Source organism: Mixophyes fleayi, chromosome 9 (genome assembly GCF_038048845.1).
Source record: "Mixophyes fleayi isolate aMixFle1 chromosome 9, aMixFle1.hap1, whole genome shotgun sequence".
NCBI classification, from domain to species: domain Eukaryota; kingdom Metazoa; phylum Chordata; class Amphibia; order Anura; family Limnodynastidae; genus Mixophyes; species Mixophyes fleayi.
In genome coordinates, this window is record NC_134410.1 from 18,383,967 (window position 1) to 18,406,012 (window position 22,046).

Genomic DNA, 22,046 nt, shown 5'->3' on the forward strand with positions numbered 1-22,046 from the left:
CGAGGGGGGGACCTACACAATTTTAGGCAGCTGATTTTAATGTTGTGGCTGACCGGTGTATAATCTACCGTGCAGCATACGTCATCCTCTATACTATATTGTGTCATATAAAAAAAAATAAAAAATCTCTAGGTTTATATAGTCCTTGCTTAATTAACACTTCTACACATCGATACGTTAATGAAAGTCACATCTGTAAGGTCATAAGCTTGCCCTTATATCTAAACATTGTAGTGACCTAGGCGGAAAAAAAATGTGTGCACAATAAATCAAATTGTAAAACTTGCATATAAAATGTATCAAACTGTAAAAGTTGTATCTAAAATGTATTAATTTAATAGGAAAAATATATATTTACAGAGCATTTCTGTTTTTACAATACATATATAGTGACCACATGAGGATTATTCTTAAGTATACAGAGTATACCTATTAAAATACACAGACGCCAGGCAATATCCATGATAACCACATGGTGTCACATGACTGTATCAAAAGAAATGAACCAGCTTCTACAGTAATTTGTGACCTGTAATACACATAGTGACCACAGGTTGGCGATCAATTCTACCAGCCAATGTCCTTGTTTTGTTCATTCTTGTAACATTTCCTCTAAAGTCCTCATTGTCTGCTGCAACTTAGAGATTTTCAGGTGCAGAGAGTTATCCTGCAGAAAGACGCAAAAGGAATCAAGGTTAGAGGAAAAAATATATTTATAAAAAAAAAGACAAATACACAGGCCAATGTCATTACAACAATGTGACACTTTGTTGGGCATGATGTAAGCAAATGAATGCATGACATATTGTGTGTGTCTCCAATTTACACTTTGTATGTTCTCCAACTTCAAAAAGTTTTTCATGCAGCAATTACTTTTCCGCGTCTCCCCTTTACTTTCTTTAGTGTGTTGACAATAGGGAGGATAAGTAGGAACGATGGCTACACATGTTCCAATTAGATCATTTCTTGTTGAACCGTTAAATAGAAGTGTGTGATGACAGACAATTACATGTAGTTGGTAAAAGTACGGTTAAAGTCCGACAGTTGTCCAACTGCCCTACAATACATGTGTACAAACATTTTTTTTTTTTGCTGTGTTGGATTAAGAATTGCTAGGTAAACTAAAAAAGGAGTTTGATTTATAATCTGATTAAAAACGATCAGACTAAAAACAACCTCATTGTAACGTGTGTGCTTAAAATTGCTGTAATTACACAGCAACGTAACCGTTCAGAGACCAGAAAACGGATTACTGTATGGCCAGCTTTAGAAAGACAGAGGGGATGCACACAGTTATCAAATGTACTTTTATTTAATGCAGCACCTGCCTTACACCTTAGTTGTACAGGTATAGCTCAATTGGCCTACATGGCTCCCCCTGCTGGCTGAAATTAAAATACCATCCAATCAATCCTGTGTCAGTCAACATCGGCAGGTCTGGCGCAGAGACCTCATCTCTCTGATGTGATGCTTTTATTATTATTATTAGCACCATTTATTTATATAGCGCCACTAATTCCGCAGCGCTGTACAGAGAACTCACTCACATCAGTCCCTACCCCATTGGAGCTTACAGTCTAAACACACACAGACACAGACACAGACACGGGTCAATTTCTTAGCAGCCAATTAAACTACCAGTACGTTTTTGGAGTGTAAGAGGAAACCGGAGCACCCGGAGGAAACCCACACAAATACAGGGAGAACATACAAACTCCTCACAGATAAGGCCATGGTTGGGAATTGAACTCATGACCCCAGTGCTATTTGGCAGAAGTGCTAACCACCTAGCACTTTTTCTTTCCCGATCACAAATACTTCTGTTCATACCAAGTGGTGACAGACAATACAGATTGTTATAGGGACAAACATGAATTACTGCAAGGATCTCCAACATACCTCACCCACCTCCGTGCATTGTATCTTGCCCTGAAGCTGACGCTCTAATTTCTTAATTTTATTCTGCAGTTTGCTGATCTCCGAGAGAGGATCAACCAGTCCCTGGTAAAGAAAGTCAAATTAACTTATAGTGTAAGCTTCACATTGAATTGTTTATTTATTATATTCCAACATATTTTACTGGGTACTGGCTAGGAGCCATTGGATCTTTACAGTATTCTACCAGAGACAAGTGTTACGGACCTGTAGGTTCATGTAAAGATGACAGTTATCGCTCACTTCTCCTAAAGCCCAGCCAATACGATGCTCACGCTCCTGAGGACTACCCCTGGAGAGCTGAATGTGAAGGGGACCTGTCAGCGAGAGAGTCTGGAGTGCAGAGAGGAAAGACTGAAGAGAGCGCAGGTCATCTTCCTGAGAACAGAAGATGTGGGCTGGGGCGGAGAGAAATAAAAACAAATTGTTTAGCATGCTTTACCGTTATATTAAATATCCAAACAGCCAAGGCTGTAGATTTTCTTTTTGGCCTATTACCCTTTTCAATCTCTCCTTCGGGCAGTCCTTCCCTAAAACCAGTGAGATTTTAGGCATATCTAACTGGAGTGCCTGCACAAAGTTAGACGCTAAAAATGCAATTGCAAAATTTCCCTTAATTAATACTCCTAATTGCACACAGTGGGAGCAGTCATTTGCGGGAGGAACCAGTTTTCACGATTCAGTAGCCTATACATTGCACTAATGTCATTAGATCTTTGTGGATTGGTTGTATTCACAAAAAAGCAGCCCATATTGTGTGTAAGTGAATGTGACCTTTTCCACCAACGCTGGTGTCACACATGGACTTTGGAAAGAGGCTTTTGGATGTCCGTTAATTCAGAAAACTAACAGGTCTGGTACACTAGGTGTTTCCAAAGATAGATCCTCAGGCCACCAGTATAGGTAGATGGAAAGGAGAAGGAGCACCCCACTTCTTGGACACAGATCACTGGGATATGACATGCCCATCCCCAGGAAGGAACAAGGTCTCAAGACCACCCTACTGCCCTCGTAGTGAGTACGATCCTCACTTGTCATCCGCTATGCTCGTTAGAGAACAAAGTAGAAGAATAAAACACTTCACTGAGAAGCGACACACTGCCATCGGCCAGGAAACTCTCCAGCCACACTCCAGGAGGCAGCTGAGCCTGTTTAAAATTATTAAAAAGAAAGGCAATTCCCTATGCCCACTTCCTACGCAGGGCACTAGAAAGAGAATGGCGGAAGAAGCAAGGGAGCAGAAGAGTTCTAGGGAGAAGGAGTAACCTCTTTCCAGTGAGGAGACCCCTCTAGTTAAACCTAAACAGGTCCACTCACCCTCCGGCCGCGCCTTGGTCACGTTATAGTCACTTCTTAGGCTGCGCAGCGCGGTGATTACGGAGTGAACAAAGGTAAAGCGTTGCACCTCCTCGGGGTAAAACCAATGAGCCTGGGTGACAGAGAAGGTCATGAACAGCCTCCAGATTTATATTAATCGTTAACACTAATACACCAACAATTTAAAATAACCCTACTGCACTAACGCACATACAGAAAAAGGCATCCACTGTCCACTTCTTTCAAAAAGACACACAACAATCTGCCACGTTGTCGCTTACCGTGTGTCTGGGAGCGGGGTATTCAGCAACACAAATGCTGGGCGCACTCCGCGAAGGGGCTGCCGGCAGGCGCTGCCACAGCTCCTCTGATAAGTAAGGGGTAAAAGGGGCAAGAAGACGCAGAGTTTGTTCTGCCCCCCAGTACAGCACTTGTTGGGCGTCATGGGAACCTGGGCCCTTTAAGATGGGTTTTACAGATTCCTGTGTTTGTAGAGAAGATTAAATATATTTGCATATATATATTATTATTATTAGAGAGGGGAGAACGATCAAAACCAAAACAAGTCCCTTTCCTGATGCAATGATCACCCAATCGGATACAATGAACATACAGATGGCAGCACGGCGGCTAAGTGGTTAGCACTTCTGCCTCACAGCACTGGGGTCATGAGTTCAATTCCTGACCATGGTCTTATCTGTGAGGAGTTTGTATGTTCTCCCCGTGTTTGCGTGGGTTTCCTCCGGGTGCTCCGGTTTCCTCCCACACTCCAAAAACATACTGGTAGGTTAATTGGCTGCTAAGAAATTGACCCTAGTCTGTGTGTGTGTGTGTGTGTGTGTGTGTGTGTGTGTGTTAGGGGATTTAGACTGTAAGCCCCAATGGGGCAGGGACTGATCCGAGTGAGTTCTCTGTACAGCGCTGCGGAATTAGTGGCGCTATATAAATAAATGGTGATGATGATGATGATACTATATCATAGTGTGTTGATTGAATTAAAATCTATGAGACTGGAAAGGGGCTATTTACTCAGGGACTTTAAGTGCCGAGTATTGCATGACAACATTCTTGTAGCTTTAAAACTCCTCGATTATATGGCATGTGGATGGTTCAGTACTAATATCAATACATTCATTTTAGTTCTCCGGAATGTCTACAGGGACGGATCATGCCGATGTTCTGGCTGGAATCTCCCCTCATTATTCCTTATACCGCAAACAGGTGCGAGGAAAAAGGAGAGGAGATTCCCTACAGTAATGGCCGGCATGTGTGCAGCCGCACAGCGTGGTAATGTCTGGCAGTACAATGCCAGCGATAATATTCTAAAGATTGAGGCCTTACCCACTCACACATTGAATTATCATGTATGTTCCATGGGAGCCTGCATGTCCTACTTACCAAATAGATATCACAGTAGTTCTTCACCCAGAAAGTGTGGATAGCTCCAGTGGCTCCATGAATCTCATAGGCCTGGAGCTTCTTCTCGCACTCCACAATGAGCCGCCGGAGGCAGTCTAGGAGCCATCGATCCATCGGATCCTGGGGCCTCAGCTAGTGTAAAGACAGAATATCATTAGGAGATGTAATAGCTGGGAGGATCAGCAGCAGCGGGCGTATCTGGCCGAAGAGGGAGTAATAAATGTGGACGCGCTGCTAGGTCATGAATGCCTTGTTGTATATGTAATGTAGTGTAACTGATACAAACAAAAATTAGAACTCACATATCCCAGGATTCCGTTGGCAGTAAATTCTCACATAGAACAGAACTCTAGCACATACTACAGACAAGTTCAAATATATTGGCGGCTTACTATGTAGGCACAATTGCATAGTAGTCACAACGTCTCTCATCCATTACATGGTTGTTACGATATAATGTTTTGTACAGTTAGAGGCTACTGTCCGACAGCCATAACCGTCAGCTGTGGAACACAGATGGGAGTATTAGAAAGTGACCAAACCTGGGAAACTCCACCCACCTCTTCCATTGGGAGAGGCGTAAACCCCTCCCCCAGAGCAGAGAGCGTGAACTTCACCCCGTTCCAGATTTTGTTACAGAAATAGCGGAAGGAAACGACGAAGGAGACATCCAGATTGATATTGTCACCTGAAAGACACAAAGGGGAATTGAAGAAGGAGATGAAGAATGGTATCAGACATTAAGAGGTTCCTGATTCGCTGTTTGTGGCAAACATTCTTAAAGTCATATTATAAAGTAAAAAAATATACTTATATTTATTAAAAAATATAAAATGTTAAAAAAAAAACTCTTCTTGTCAAAGAAAATTTCACAAATATTGGTTCACGCCACAAGCTGGCTGCCTGAACTGTACAGTGGCTAACAGGGTAAGAATAATTTTAAAAATTGCTTATTAAGGGCTGGAACCATAATGGCACACTTTATTTATTCACTTTTTTACATTTTCCTTCTTTTCACTGTTCATTGTTTCATGTTTGGACAGAAGGATGTAGGCCGGCTCTTATGGGCTACTGTCATATGGAATTTTGAACTGTAAAATCCTTGTCATGGAAGCATATAAGGGATATATGGGACTGCATCCCACACCCAATCCCTGGTAGGTGCGGAGGAGTAAAGATCCAGATGTCTAGAGCTGAAGGGGCATAAAGCCTCACCCATGGGGGCAGTGTTGAGGGATACGGTCAGCTGAGACTAGCCGGTGATAACTACCTGTACTGCTGCCTTTTTCTCCTACTTTACAGCTGAGAAAAGACCCTTATCACACCCCCGAAGGTTAATAGGAGCTGAGGGAGGTTCTAGGGGAGGGCGGGTCTTCAGTTTCTGAGTGCCCAGCATCGGCCTCCTAGGGATGATGGTTTAATCTCCATTGTCTTGGGCGGAGACATTGTTATTTTTGCAAAGTCAGCGTAACCCTGGTAAATACACAGCTATTTTCTATTTATTCCATTCATTTGCAACTTTTATAGGGATTCCTAATATGTGTACTTTAATAAAGGTTATGGGGAGTGTCAACCTATATGGATCTTATTAGACCCAGGAGTTCTCCCTCTTCTGTGGAAAGTCTGCAGTTTCAGGGAGGAGTTGGAGGGTGGTCATCACTCCCCATGCACAGCTGAGGCTAGCAGCAGGAGACCAGGCTTTGGGCAAGGCACGGACAGCTGAGTGTGAAGAAGACATAGGTGTGTTTCATACTGTGTTATTGAAGACGTATGATTGGCTGATCGTCTGTGTTCAGCATTCCAAAGAGAACACTGCAGAGGAACAACCTGGAAACCACTTGTTCTGGTCCCTGTTCAATACACAGGGACCAACGGCTCTCAGTACCAGCCCTGTTCATGTCCAGGCACGTTGGGAGAAACAGATCTACTACATTGATGAATTATACATTAGATTCTGAATTCTACAAGCTTAAATTTCTCTTTACACATAGTAGCAGGGATTTCCTCACCGTGTAGTCTATGAGAACAGAGGGCGAATCTCAGAGCATCTGTCCCACACTCTGGGATCCCTTGTGGATAATCCTTTATCTGAGAAGAAACACATATACAGCGTAAGGCAGAGACTGACATTACCTCCTCTGCATGTGCTGATGCTGTCCTCTTTCCTATCAATTCTACTATCTAAACATTTGCAATTTACAAACTTTATAGTCCCTGTCTAACTGCTGAAGACATCAGAGGTTATTCTATACCTGCATAATATAGAGGAGTACATCTTACCAGTGCAGACTCCGCTACTTTAAGTTCCCGTGGATCCAAGTTTCCCTCATTTAATTTTTTGCGCAAGCTCTGTAAGGTAATTGTGAGCATACACGTTAGATGTGATAATGAGTGAAATACAATAAAGGCTTGTTAGATATAAGCCCCAATATCTGAGAGGTGAGTGCATTTGATTTTAACAACATTTTAGTGGTTTTTGAAGCATATAGGTGTAGGACCTGTATACAATGAGGTGACCTTTATGCTAGGATGCAGGCTTAAATGTTTTGATTAAAATACGAACCAATACCTTGTTTTCATTTTGCTAGATACACACAGATATGCAACTGTTTTTTTGTTTTATATACACATAGGGCATTTACATTGCCACGCAGTAGGTACAATATAGAATATGGGCAGGTTTATTTCTGCTCTGGTTTTGTTTCAAAATATTGCCTTACACTGTCTTAGCCGCTGTCTATTATGCCTATATAAGGCCTGTTGGGTGTGGCTCACAAGCCAGCCCTTGTTAGATGCAAGCCCCTATAGCTGGGAGGTGAGTGCATTTGATGCAGTGTTAAGGACAGGCACTGACGACTGTCTTTTTCTTTTGTATACAATCAAGACTAGTTTAACCCCATTAGATGATGGACGAGCCCTCTCCTAGGATTAGCATCGTCTTTGTCCCAAGTACTGTGACCGCGGGCTCCAGCTAAATGGGGCCACATGTCTATCTATATTTATGTATGGTGTCATGGTACAAAGTCTATGCACATGAAGCGTAAGGCAGTGTTCATGGGAAATTAAATTATAATTACAATGCTTTTACTACTTAAATAAACGCAGAGAAGGTAACCCACATATAAGAACTGTGCTGTTTATATGTAGAGAATGAAAAATGTTAAAAATAACGATTATCTTTAATAAATTGATGGAAATGGGTGAAGGACAGCACAGTGACAAACGTATTACACGGATAGCTGTGTGCAGTCGGAGCAGATGGCTGCGTGTACCTCCAGAGAAATTCCTGTCATTACATCTAGAGGATCCAGAACGTTCCCTAGAGATTTGCTCATCTTCCTTCCGTGGGCGTCTCGGACCATGGAGTGCAGTAACACCTGTCAGCAAATAAAGTGACATTCTTATCAATATTGGTTACCAACTCACAAGCAACCAGCGAAACAAGAAAGGTTCTCTGTTCCTCAGTGATCTCACTGGTTCCAAGTTACCGATACTGAACAAAACGAATCCATTGTGCGTAGATGATGGGTAAAGTTACATGTTGAGACCACTATTACCTCTTTGAATGGTAACTGCCCCGTGAGCTGTTCTCCTAACATGACCATGCGAGCCACCCAGAAGAAGAGCAGATCGCTGCCCGTCTCCAGCAAAGAGTTAGGGTAAAACTCCACAAGATCTTTGGTCTGTAAGGAAGAGACACCTCGACGTCAAGAGGTTAGTGATGATATATCATATCCAGTTCTATAATAAGGTCATGTCACAAAACTCACATGCTCTGGCCATCTCAACATAGCAAACGGGAAAAGACCGGAAGAAAACCAGGTGTCCAGGACATCTTGATCTAAATGTAAGAAGGTCAATGAAACAGTTTAAGAAAGTCAACAATAGAGCATTACATTATTACCTGAAGCTATAATAATAATCATCATCTCTTGTAGTTCCCTGCAGGACACAGGGGTGGCGGATTGTGCAAATACGTCCCAAACCCCCAAAAAGTAGACCATTTCCTTTAATTTTGTTTTTTTTATACAATATTGCTGCAAATTTATGATTCCTTCCATTTCATCACAACTGTTTGCTCAGTGTCAAAGAGAATTTTACCTCTCACCTCTTTCTAGAGAGAGTTCTATCTCAGGTTTACCCAAGGCTTCTGCTGCTTTCTTCCTGGCTTCGGCCTCACTGTGGGCAGCTACCCAGAATTCTTTACTCTCATCTATTCTTTCCTTGGTCACAGTGTCCTGAAAAACACAGATGGCTCATTTTAGTCTGCATCATCAGGATAGGGAAAATAAACTGTTTCTAGGTCCCACCTTTATGGGTGTCTTTATCAGAGCATGTTATTCTGGTTGTAGTTACCTGGGCAGGCTGAACCTCTGATATGGTCACACGATACGCTGGGATCTGATGCCCCCACCACAGCTGCCTGGAGACACACCAGTCACTAGAATTCAAAGAATCAAATGTGAAAACTAAAATGATGTATTATGAAGGCTTTGCGGAAAGAAAAAAAAAAAAGTTCTTAAAATCTTATTTTTAAAAACACAAAACAAACAAACATGATTTAAGATAGGATTTGCATTTATTTCATAGATTTATCTACTTGAGAATGAAAGACAACTAACCCCAGAACTGACATTTCCATACAAGAAGTATCAAACAATTCATATCTGGCAGCTCTGACAATCGCTATCTGTCTGCTAATATATGTCCGCTGACATACACACGCATGTACATCTATAGCGAACTCTGACAGATTTGGAAGTTCGGTGGATTAACACAGCGGCCAGACAAGGCCTGTGCATAAGGAACTTAAAAATGGCTACTTCCAGCAAGGATAGTAGAGAAGACATTCCGGACATATTTAATAAGCCCTTAAGTGGTTTCTAATTATAGTATTTACCACAGAAGTGCAGGCTTTGATAATATAATAACGTAAATAAAAGTTTAAAAACACTGTGTGGGCCTCTTGGAAAAGCTCCACACCACCAACACTCCAGATGGTCTGCAGTCGGATCTGGCACACTTACCAGATGGAACACATTACTAGTGTTCTGAGGGGCTCCTCCGTCTCCTACAAAATTTGGACCCCATGGGCCATATATCACAATCAATCTCCACTCCAGTTCTACTGGAATCTAGACATGGAAAGATATTCCTAAGCAAGCATACTTGTTCTCTCATTGGATGTGTGAATCATTTACCCCCCCCCCCCCCCCCATCCTTCCCTTTGGTCCCTGTATACCCCCCCCCCCCTTTATACCATTCAAACTTGAAAAGTTAAAACATCTTTGTAGTATAGATAGGTAAATATACATTTATCTCCCAAGTGCGAGAGAACCTGTTGTGTGTAAATACGTGTTATCTATTTCTGTTCAACCTCTCGAGATTTTGTAATGCATTTTCTATGGGAAAAGATGTTTCTAATAAAAAGTTATAAAAAAAACCAAAAAAAAAAAACCACTGTGTGACAACACTTTAGTCATGTCAGAGAGATATTCGTACGACTACAGGAAACGAACATATATTCCTCTCCTAATTCAAACCTGATGTTTGAGAGCCAATTCCTCCAGTTCTTCTGGTGATAGGACGGTGTGAGCTTCAGCTGTCCTGAATCCACGGCCTGGAGGAATAACGGGGCAGAAGAAACGTATATAAAGCAGATGATACAGGGTAAGAGGGAATGATCGAAAGATACAAGAGAAAAACCAGCCTCACCCTTAGAGCCTTTTCGGCCATTGTTTCACAGTTCAAAAACCATTGGTTCTTCAAGAGATGTTCAATCACGTCACCAGAACGACTGAGCGATACAGACAGAGACGTAGAATTATTAGAAAAATGAATTAAATAATCAATAAACCCCCAACATTGAAAGGCTCACATTTTAACCATGAACCCTCCTCCATTACACACAGCTGAAGCTTCTCCCAGATCTGTAGGATAGAGTCCTAATGGGATCTAAGTATCCGGCCATGGACAATGTACAACGCTTTGTAAAGTACATTGTAAATGGCCGCATACTTACATTACCCCCTAAACAGCACCGATCACAGCGTCGCGCTCGCCAGTAACGTCATCGACTCTCGCCGGCTCCCTCATTCATCGCGATGCCTTGCAGTCGGTTGCCACATCGGTTGTCCTGGAGCCTTTTCGGAAAGGAGGCCTTTGGTGTGAACACGTCAGGGTACGTCTTGTCGGAATAAGCACCATCATTATTTCGTACCCCACAAGTTGGACGGAATCTTCACATCACTACTCTGTGCTGTCAGTGGACCAGGCTCTTTCCGCCATATAACTCACAGTTTGCAGATTCCTGTTTGCCTGCACACATCATGACACAGTAGCCCTGCCCTCACCCAAATGCACAAGTCAACAGGTGACTACCACCCACAAGACCAGCATAAATCAACTTCTGAAACGACGTGTTCTGCTGCAAGCTTTACAATAATCTGATAAGCTGCAGGTCATTCTATGCCTGTCCACAGCAAAGCAGGGGACATACAGACGTGCAGAAGATGAAGAATACAAACAGAAATGTGGTCAAACACATCTTTAATATAGATGTACACAGATAACGGTGACATCTTTAGTTTTAATACACAGATGACCAACGAAAGTTGTAAGAACAGCTCTTCAATAAACAAGGTGCGGGATTCGGGACAATGATGCTCACCTGCAGACAGGAAGCGGCATTGAATGCTCACATTCTCCCCTATAAAGACCCTTCTCCTTTAACGCAGCCAGAATTTTCTCACGAGCGTCAAATCTTTTCACTCCCTGTGAAGCAGAACATGAGAGGAGACAGTTCATGAGGAATGAAGGAGTGTCTTAAGCAACATGTGTACACACAAAGTAAACACACCCAACGGAGTGAGATGAACAGAAGAATTTGTAGAGTAGTCAGACACAAGAAAAGAACAATATGTCCTAAACCTGAATCCAATGCCCGCTGGCCTCTGTCATTGTTCCGTCTTCTCCAATCACAGACACCAAAGGCAGCTCCAGGTCCTGCGCCATCTCAAAGTCCACCAGGCTGTGGGCAGGGGTCACTTTTACAGCTCCTGGAAGTGAATTTCCAGCAGAGGTGATTATGTATCTCCGGTGACTGATGGTGCCTAGTGACACCAAACTTTGTGTCTCTATGCCTGGTTCTTCCCTCTACCTTTGCACGTTATCCCATTAAAGTTGTCTTATTAATTTCTGCTCTGCCTGGAATACACAACTTTATTCACAACATTAAGTCTTCTCCTTAAACACTTCAAACATCCTCCTGATAGACATCCTTTCATCCCTTTCCTCCTATAACTCTACCAATTCTCTTTCATCTCTTGATCTCTCAAGGAGATCATTCTGATTGGTGCTCTTCTACCAGTTGACATCTCATGAGCTATCCAACTTTAAGAGTCACACACAAGTCTGGTTCTTAATGGTTTCTTGGTTCCATATATTAACCTCACTATTCCACAAATGGTTTGTAATCCTAGTCACTACTCCCAGGATTAAAATTAAATTTAAAACAAAACAAAACCCAATAGATTTAAAAACATTTCTGGAGTTTTCAATAACCTTTCCTGTTCCCATATTATATTATGATGATCCAATAAATATATAACTTACTGTAGGATTTAGGAGTAGTAGCTATTGGTCTATCGTATACTGACCTGTACCAAACTCTGGGTTGACAAGAGCATGGGTGACAACAGGAAGTAAACTTCCAGTGAAAGGGTGACAAAGATTCTTTCCATGGAATTTCTGAAAGGGACAAAAATAAAGCAAATACAATTTAGGGACACCTGATCACAGAGCATGCCCTTTCAGCTCATATAACGAGGCTACTGGTCAAATGTTTATGGGTCCAGTATCCAAGTCTAACGGTTTGCTAGCTCAAGCATGTCCTCATTGCCCTGAACCATGGTCATCACATATCACCCATTCTTGTCCATCACATTGGAGACTTTTCTCCAGAATAGTTCCAGAATCAGGTAACCTAGGAGGCTCAAAGACACTAACCAAGTATCTAGAGTCTTCTGGATGGACGGCCACAGCGGTGTCACCCAGCATAGTCTCCGGACGTGTAGTGGCTACGATGATTTCATCATCTGCAAAATCAATTTGCGGAACGGTTGAGATTCAGCGACACAGAAAAGTAAAGACAGTAAAATCATATTGTCAATGTTACCTCCTTGTTCTGTGGGATAAGCAAAGCTGAATAGAACGCCAAAAGGAACTTTTCTTTCGTACCCGGGTACAGAGAGGTAGGTTTTACCATTCAACTGCTGGCTCTCCACCTGTGAAAACAGAAAACCAAACGTAATGTAGAGAGAGGAAAGGTCAACTCTGCTTTCTGCAATAAAACCATCACCTGTCAAACAAAATGAACTAGGTAATAAATTGCTAGCATGAAGAGAGTCTAACATCTAGGTGTGTAACAAATGTTATGCACTTTCTTTAAAGGAAATCTTGGGAAAAGCCAGTTAACTGAATACATGAGAATGACAAAAGCATTAAGGAACTGTTAAAGTGAGGAAAGAGGCATTTACGAGAGAGAGGAGAGAGAGGAGAGAGAGGAGAGAGAGGAGAGAGAGGAGAGAGAGGAGAGAGAGGAGAGAGAGGAGAGAGAGGAGAGAGAGGAGAGAGAGGAGAGAGAGGAGAGAGAGGAGAGAGAGGAGAGAGAGGAGAGAGAGGAGAGAGAGAGAGAGGAGAGAGAGGAGAGAGAGGAGAGAGAGGAGAGAGAGGAGAGATATTAAACAATGTCGTCTCACCTCAATATCCGATATGGAGGAACGAAGGACACAGGACCAGTTCACAAGGCGATTCCGTCGAGAAAGCAAACCATCCTCATAGAGGTGGATGAAAGCTTCAGACACTGCCCGAGAGAAATGCTGAACAAAAGCCACAAACAATCAGATCAGTGAGCCAACAAACACTTTCTAAAAAGATATTACAAACGTTCTCATCTGCAGATATAATTTCCTTTGGACAGTATCCAATTCAAATAACAACGTAATATCTTCTATCTGAAAAATTGTCTTCTACTAAACAAATTTGAGGCACACCTAGAGGGGCAGGGACTGATGTGTGTTTGATTTAATACTCTCTGTACAATGGCTAAGTAATTTGTAGATGCTATACAAATAACGGTTAATAAATAAAAATAGTATTTATGGCACTTAAAAAAATAAAAAAAATACAGCGTATGGGCCTACTTTGTCCATAGTAAAGCAAGATCTGTCCCAGTCAAGAGAAGCTCCCAGAGATTTGAGTTGATGATAAATTCTATCCCCTTTACTAAAAGGAAAATACATTAAAAGTTGTACAAAGAATACAAGTATACATGACCAACATCATAGTACGAAAACAAACCAATCCACCACCACTTACTTCTCCTTCCACCTCCAGACAGCCTGTAGGAATTGGTCACGGCCCAGATCATGGCGAGACAGGCCTAGCTCTTTAAACAGGTTCTTTTCAACTACGGCCTAGAAGACAGGATAAGCGCTACGGAATTTGGTGGCGCTATATAAATAATTGATGATGATGAAGGTGACCAACAACATAAATCATTGATCCCATCAATTAAATAAATAAAAAAATGTGGGGTCCATAACTTACCTGCGTGGCGATTCCAGCATGATCTGACCCAGGCAACCATAAAACCTTCTGACCCCGCATCCTCCTCCTGAGGAAGACAAGAAAAGGTCTCTACAACCGCGTACATTTAAAACAGCTCTACACTGCACCTACACTATACAGAGGACACGTTTTTTTTAAAAACTGATACATTTATACACATATTAGAGATCAGTGAAACCAAGAAGCCGCGTTTTTTTAAATTCAAGAAATGTGCAGAAGTGAGTAAATTACTTTTGAAAGTGCAGCCAGAACAATTAAGACCACTGTGTTTGTGCAAACAAAAAAGAATATAGTCCGGCGCTCTAAAACAAACAATTTACATATTACGAGGTGTCAGCATATACATAAATAGGAAAATTTTGTGCACAAAAATCACTATATTGGGATAAGCTCACCTGCCAACGTCAAGCCATCTCCAGTGCTCATTTGCTCACCTACAGGCTATGTTGTGCACAAAATTCTCGTATTTATGCAAGTACACATTTCACTAATTAATGTATATAATTTTCTTAATTGTCCTGGCTGTAAATTTTCAAATGATTGCATTTGCTTGTACACATTTAATTAAGAGGCGGTGTTACTATTGGCTGTACACTTTAGGACACTACAACTCACGCAACTTCCGATGCACTGTCACCCCCTGACTTTTCTGCAATCATAATGACAGCTAGGCTTTCCTTGGGGTTACTTTCCTGCAGTTTTCTAAACGAACTCTGACGTTATCACCGCTTCCTGTATTACTCTTTCTGGGTGAGGACTGGAACAGATCTCTACTGTAGCTACAGGAGATGAGCCCTCTATTCTGCCGCTCAACAAAACTACACAGAAACAGCCTAGGTGTTACATTCAGCACTCAAGGTCTTGGCAAGAAGGAGAGTTCCTAGCATACCTCAACAGAGACGGTGTCTACTACCTACACGATCGTGGAGGGGCTTCAGTGTCTACTTCAATTTGCAGTGCAAAATGCAAAAACTATGAGCTTTGTACCGTCGGAACTTCAAGCCTCAGTGCGCGTAGATGCAAATGAGGATTTTAGCTAATATTAAAATGACTGTTCTATAGGTCTCTCTAGAAACTTTCAAAAATGTTTCCATGCTTTTGTAATTTTAATCAGAGCTATATTAGATACACTATATGGCCAAAAGTATTCGGACGCTTGACCTTTAAACCAACAGGGACTGTAATGACATTGTATTCAAATATATATTCTTTAATATGGAGTTGGTCCCCCTTTTGCGGTGATAACAGCTTCCACTCTTCTTGGAAGGGTTTCCACAAGATGTTGGAGTGTTTCTGTGGGAATTTGTACCCATTCATTCTGTAAAGCATTTATGAGGTCAGGCACTGATGTTGGACGAGCAGGTCTGGCTCCCAATCAGTTTATCCCAAAGGTGTTCGATGGGGTTGAGGTCAGGGCTCTGTGCGGGCCAGTCAAGTTCTTACACACCGAACTCATCAAACCATGTATTTGTAGTCCTTGCTTTGTGCACTGGGACATAGTCATGTTGGAATAGAAAAGGGCCTTCCCCCAAACTGTTGTCACAATGTTGGAAGGATAGCATTGACCAAAATGACTTGGTATGCTGAAGCATTAAGATTGCCCTTCACTGGAGATAAGGGGCCTAGCCCAAACCCTGAAAAACAGCTCCATAATATTATCCCTCCTCCACGGAACTTCACAGTTGGCATAATGCAGTCAGGCAGGTAACAATCTCCCGGCATCCGCCAAACCCAGACTCGCCCATCTGACTGCCACAGAAACGTGATTCGTCACTCCACAGAACACGTTTCCACTGCTCTACAGTCCAGTGTCGGTGTGCTTTACACCCCTCCATCCGACGCTTGGCATTGGTCTTGGTGATGTGAGGCTTGCATGCAGCTGCTCAGCCACAGAAACCCATTCCATTAAGCTCCCGCCGCACAGTTTTTGTGCTTACATTAATGCCAGTGGAAGTTCGGAACACTTCAGCTATGGAATCAGCAGAGCATTGGCGACTTTTATGCACCATGCGCCTTAGCAGTCGTTGACCCTGTTCTGTGATCTTATTTGGTCTTTCACTTCGTGGCTGAGTTGCTGTTGTTCATAGAGGCTTTCACTTTCTAATATCACTTACAGTTGACCGTGGAATATCCAGCAGGGATGAAATTTCAAGTACGGTCTTATTGCAAGGGTGGCATCCTATCACAGTACCACGCTTGAAGTCACTGAGCTCTTCAGAACAACCCATTTTGTATCACAAATGTTTGCAAATGGAGACTGCATGGCTAGGTGCTTGATTTTGTACACCTCTGGCAACGGGTCTGATTGGAACACCTCAATTCAATAATTAACAGGTGTGGCCAAATTCTTTTGTCCATATAGTGTCTATGTACATTTCTAAAAATCTACACTCCATTTCTGAGCAGTACTGTTCTTCCAGTATCAAAATTGTATTAAATCACTTACCAGCGCACGAGAGAGTCCTCGATGGCCACTGTGAGAGCGTGTCCAAGGTGAAGAGACCCAGTGATGTTTGGGGGAGGGATACAGAGTGAGAAGACTTCCGGAGTAGCATGAGGGAGGTGACTCTGCAAAGCAGTAATGTAATATTACTATGGATACAACTATTATAGTTCCCCATCTCAACAACCACTCTATCGGTCGCCTATACGTTTAACTGAAATGCCAACTTTATCAACATTGGCCATTCTGCACAATCGGTCCCCTGGTTCCTTGCTTTGTTCCATTTCCTTAAATATATTGCTTTTCAAACCATAATAAATTAACCTCTCAGGTAAGAAGTTCCAATTGCTACAAAGCAAGAAACAGGAAAAGGAGGCAACTGAACAGTTTGGAGTCTTCATTATTAGTGGACAAGATTCCATTTCTGTAATCAGCAAACCATTCTTAAACCTTGCTAAATTATATTAAATAGTTTGCACTTCACTCAATATGCAATGATACATTTAGTGATCACTTTATTAGGTACAACATTCTAGTACTGGGTATCATCCCACCCATTGCTCCCAGAACAGCCTGCATTCTTCCTGGCTTGGATTTAACCAGGTACTGGAAACATTCCTTAGAGATTCTGATCCACGTTGACCTGACACCATCACAGAGTTGCTGGAGATTTGTCAGCTGCACATTCAGGCTGAATCTCCCATTATGCCGGGCGCTCAACTGGATTGAGTTCTGGCGGCTGTGGAGAGCACTGGAGTGCACTGAACTCATTGTCATGTTTGTGGAACCAGTTTGAGATGACATGTGCTTTGTAACATGGCGAGTTATCTGCTGTAGCCATTAGAAGATGGGTAGACTGTGGCCATAAAGTGATGCACACAGTCAGCAGCAATACTCTGGTAGACTGTGGCATTTAGACAATATTTAATTGGTATTAAGGGACATTATGTGTGCAAAGAAAATATTCCCCACCCCATTACAATAACACCACCTGACTGCACCGTTGACACACGGCAGGATGGATCCATGGATTCATGTTGTTTACACCAAATTCTGACTCGGCCATACAGCTTTTTTGCAATCTTCAACTGTCCAGTTTTTCAGAGACTGTGCCCGGTGTAGCCTCAGATTTCTATTCTTAGCTGACAGAAGTGGAATCCGTTGTGATCTCCTGTTGCTCCAGCAAATCCACTTCAAAGTCCGACAAGTTGTGCGTCCAGAGATGCTCCTCCGCGTAGCACTGTTGTAAGGCTTGGCTATTTCAGTTACTGTCGCTTTCCTATCAGCTTAAACCAGTCTGGCCATTCTCCTCTGACCTCTCTCATTAACAAGGTGTTTTTGCCCACAGAACTCGTGCTCAGAACTCTAAAGACTGCTGTGCATAAAAATCATAGAAGATCAGCAGTTCTGAGATACTCAAGCCATCCCAGTACGGTGCTAACAATCATTCCACGGTCAAAGTCACTTAGATCACATTCCTTCCCCATTCTGGTGTTTGGTCTGAACAACTGAATCACTTCTTAACGTTTGCATAGTTTTAGACATTGAGTTGCTGACACGATTGGCTAACTAGAAATCAGCATTAACAAGCAGGTGTTCAGTTGTACCTAATAAAGTGATTCATTGACAGCATGGTGGCTTCGTGGTTAGCACTTCTACCTCAGAGCACTGGGGTCATGAGTTCAATTCCCGACCATGGAGTTTGTATTTTCTCCCCGTGTTTGCACGAGTTTCCTCCCACACTCCAAAAACATAGTAGCAGGTTATTTAGACTGTAAACTGCAATGAGGGCAGGGACTGGTGTAAGTTCTCTGTACAGAGCTGCGGAATTAGTCCCGCTTTATAAATAGCTGATGATGATTGGTCTCCGGCTCATTTTGCAAATTGTAAAAGGGCTGTTAGTTGCAAGAACACTGACAGTAGGACACGTGGATTTCTTGTTCTCCACAACGTTGAGTCATATTGCATTGCTTCTTTCAATTAAATTCGCTCCAATCACTCGCACCTGTCACACTGCAAAACTTAATATGATTACAAAGACCTCACCAAATGTGACACAAATATATCCTCCATTTCTATGGAGAAGCTAGCATGTGAGGATCCCTACTTTTTCAGCTCAATCAAAGAATGAGCGGCGTGGTACTAACAGGGCTTCGTCTGCACCCTCACCTGGTACTCTGGCTTGAAGAACCCCTCTTTCACCCACCAGGAATACCATGCTGCCTCCACATAACGAGGGCTGTAGGAAGCAGGCAGCGGACAGGTTGTATCTGGAATTAAAACGTAATGTACTGATAAGTAATGGAAGCAATGATAAGAATGGCAGACACTGCATAGACCAGGACAACAAGCAGGGTAGGTGCCAGAGCTATGCGATTAATAGATCTATGTGATTAATAGACAGAGGGCACCATCCAACCTTTCTTTTCTCCTGGCTCCGTAGCAATTTTATACTCAATCTTCTCTTTAACCTTCCAATGCTGGCCTTTAACTTCCGCCACCTAGCATATATGATGGGAAGAAAAATTAAATATTATTAAAAAATGGTATAACAACAGGATTTACACATACAGGCAAGAATCATCATTTGTATTTTACAGGATTTAAATATCATAAGGCTGAGTCTAAGTGCAATTCAAGATCAGTCTCTATCAAACAATAAAATAACACAATTGTCATACTACTGTTTCCTGAGCAGCATCTTCCGTTAGCTGAATACGCCGACGCTGCCGGCGCTCATCTCTCTTAATCTGTTCTGTGATGCTGGCAACACCCCTACGGGAAGGCATGCAGGTAACAGTCTGCCTGGAAAGGAGGTGAAGCATTGTGTGGAAGTACCCCCAGAGAACCTATAGATGGCAAAGGAGTATTAGTGTGATAAAATCATAATCAGTCATATGATCTTCAATTGTTTTAATCTTGCTTACTAATAAGATACTCCCCCTACTGTCTCACTGCCCCTTCTCCCCCTTCCTGTCTCTCTGTTCCCGTTCTTCTCTCCCCATCCTGTCTCAATATCCCTGCTCCTCTCTCCCCCTGCTGTCTCATTGTCCCAGCTCCTTTCTCCCTCTATCCTGTCTCACTGCCCTGCTCCTCCCTATCCTGTTTCACTGCTTCTGTCTCACTGCTCCTCTCTCTCTCTCTCCTGTCTCACTGTCCCTGCTCCTCTCTCTATCCTGCCTCACTGCCCTTGCTCCTCTCTATCTATCCTGTCTCATTGCCCCTGCTCCTCCCTATCCTGTTTCACTGCTTCTGTCTCACTGCTCCTCTCTCTCTCTCCTGTCTCACTGCCCTTGCTCCTCTCTCTCTATATCCTGTCTCACTGCCCCTGCTCCTCTCTCTATCCTATCTCTCTGTCCTAGCTCCTCTCTCTCTATCCTGTCTCACTGCTTCTGTTCCTCTCTCTATCCTGTCTCACTGCTTCTGTTCCTCTCTATATCCTGTCTCACTGCCCCTGCTCCTCCCTCTCTCTCTCCTGTCTCACTGTCCCCTGCTCCTCTCTCTCTCTCTCTCCTGTCTCACTGTCCCTGCTCCTCTCTCTCTATCCTGTCTCACTGCCCCTGCTCCTCTCTCTCTATCCTGTCTCACTGTCCCTGCTCCTCTCTCTCTATCCTCTCACTGCCCCTGTCTCTCTCTCCTGTCTCACTGTCCCTCTCTCTCTATCCTGCCTCGCTGCCCCTCTCTCTCTCTATATCCTGCCTCACTGCCCCTGCTCCTCTCTCTCTATATCCTGCCTCACTGCCCCTCTCTCTCTATCCTGTCTCACTGCCCCTCTCTCTCTCTCTATCTATCCTGTCTCACTGCCCCTGCTCCTCTCTCTCCATTCTGTCTCACTGCCCCTGCTCCTCTCTCTATATAGCCTGTCTCACTGCCCCTACTCCTCTCTCTCTATATCCTGTCTCACTGCCCCTCTCTCTCTCTATATATGCTGTCTCACTGTCCCTGCTCCTCTCTCTATATAGCCTGTCTCACTGCCCCTGCCTCTCTCTCTATATCCTGCCTCACTGCCCCTCTCTCTCTATATCCTGCCTCACTCTCTCCTCTCTCACTGCCCCTGCGCCTCTCTCTCTATCCTGTCTCACTGCCCCTGCGCCTCTCTCTCTATCCTGTCTCACTGTCCCTGCTCCTCTCTCTCTCTATATCCTGTCTCACTGCCCCTGCTCCTCTCTCTCTATATCCTGTCTCACTGCCCCTGCTCTCCTCTCTCTATATCCTGTCTCACTGCCCCTGCTCCTCTCTCTATATCCTGTCTCACTGCCCCTGCTCCTCTCTCTATATCCTGTCTCACTGCCCTTGCTCCTCTCTCTCTATATATCCTGTCTCACTGTACCTGCTCCTCTCTCTATATCCTGTCTCACTGCCCCTCTCTCTATATCCTGTCTCACTGCCCCTGCTCCTCTCTCTATATCCTGTCTCACTGCCCTTGCTCCTCTCTCTCTATATATCCTGTCTCACTGCACCTGCTCCTCTCTCTATATCCTGTCTCACTGCCCCTCTCTCTATATCCTGTCTCACTGCCCCTGCTCCTCTCTCTATATCCTGTCTCACTGCCCCTGCTCCTCTCTCTATATCCTGTCTCACTGCCCCTCTCTCTATATCCTGTCTCACTGCCCCTCTCTCTATATCCTGTCTCACTGCCCCTCTCTCTATATCCTGTCTCACTGCCCCTCTCTCTATATCCTGTCTCACTGCCCCTCTCTCTCTATATCCTGTCTCATTGCCCCTCTCTCTCTCTATATCCTGTCTCACTGCTCCTGCTCCTCTCTCTCCTGTCTCACTGTCCCTGCTGCTCTCTCTCTCCTGTCTCACTGTCCCTGCTGCTCTCTCTCTCCTGTCTCACTGCCCCTGCCCCTCTCTCCCGGTTGCTCTCCCCCTCTCATGACTCACTCTCCCCCTCCTGTCTCAACGTCCCAGCTTTCCCCTCCTTAATCAAAGGTCTTTGCTCTCTCCCCCTCCTGTGTCACTGCTCTTTCGCCTCTGCCCCCTCCTGTCTTACTGCTTCCATCTTAATCAAAGGCCTTTGCTCCTCTACCCTCCTGCCACACTGCCTCTGTCACTCTCTTCTCCTCATGGATCACAGTTACAGTCTTTCCTTACTCTCTCCTATCTCTCATTACGGACTACAATGACCTTGCCTCTCTCCGGCATTTAAACGCACCGCCCTGAGGTCCTAACAGGACGCAGCCAGACTTCCAGCAAAGCCTGCGGCCAATCACCAATTACAGAACACAACTCTCAGCAACCAGCACGCGTTTCATTTTAGTATCGAGGTTTGGAACGCAGACACGTGCGATTCTGTTCT

General features: G+C 43.6%; 1 protein-coding gene across 5 annotated transcripts; it reads right to left on the minus strand.

Moving 5' to 3' along the window:
- Positions 1-313: 313 nt before the first annotated feature.
- VARS2 (valyl-tRNA synthetase 2, mitochondrial) lies at positions 314-21,995 on the minus strand. 5 transcript variants are annotated; one of them, XM_075186737.1, is made up of 30 exons: positions 21,903-21,991; positions 19,426-19,593; positions 19,164-19,245; positions 18,914-19,014; positions 16,748-16,869; positions 14,281-14,347; positions 14,050-14,147; positions 13,875-13,956; positions 13,431-13,550; positions 12,848-12,956; positions 12,679-12,767; positions 12,330-12,420; positions 11,602-11,729; positions 11,342-11,445; positions 10,387-10,468; positions 10,215-10,291; positions 9,028-9,112; positions 8,780-8,909; positions 8,442-8,512; positions 8,229-8,354; positions 7,944-8,048; positions 6,952-7,020; positions 6,681-6,759; positions 5,232-5,359; positions 4,651-4,803; positions 3,534-3,734; positions 3,253-3,364; positions 2,143-2,333; positions 1,900-2,001; positions 314-667 (listed from the first exon to the last, which is right to left on the minus strand). In XM_075186737.1, the coding sequence occupies exons 2-30, from the start codon at positions 19,567-19,569 to the stop codon at positions 593-595; spliced, it is 3,123 nt and encodes a 1,040-aa protein (XP_075042838.1). In that variant the 5' UTR covers positions 19,570-19,593; positions 21,903-21,991; the 3' UTR covers positions 314-592. The 5 variants fall into 5 exon arrangements, with proteins under 5 accessions (XP_075042838.1, XP_075042836.1, XP_075042837.1 ...); XM_075186735.1 differs by having other exon boundaries at positions 21,875-21,991; XM_075186736.1 differs by lacking the exon at positions 21,903-21,991 and adding an exon at positions 21,823-21,887.
- Positions 21,996-22,046: the final 51 nt, after the last annotated feature.

Bases quoted from the DNA above. Each gene is read 5' to 3' on its own strand.
- VARS2 (XM_075186735.1), bottom strand. The intron at 14,348-16,747 runs GTAAGTGATTTA...TGTCTTCCTCAG, and splicing joins GAGGACTCTCTCGTGCGCTG to GAGGAGGATGCGGGGTCAGA. The intron at 10,469-11,341 runs GTGAGCATCATT...TGTATCGCTCAG, and splicing joins ATGCCGCTTCCTGTCTGCAG to TCGTTCTGGTGACGTGATTG.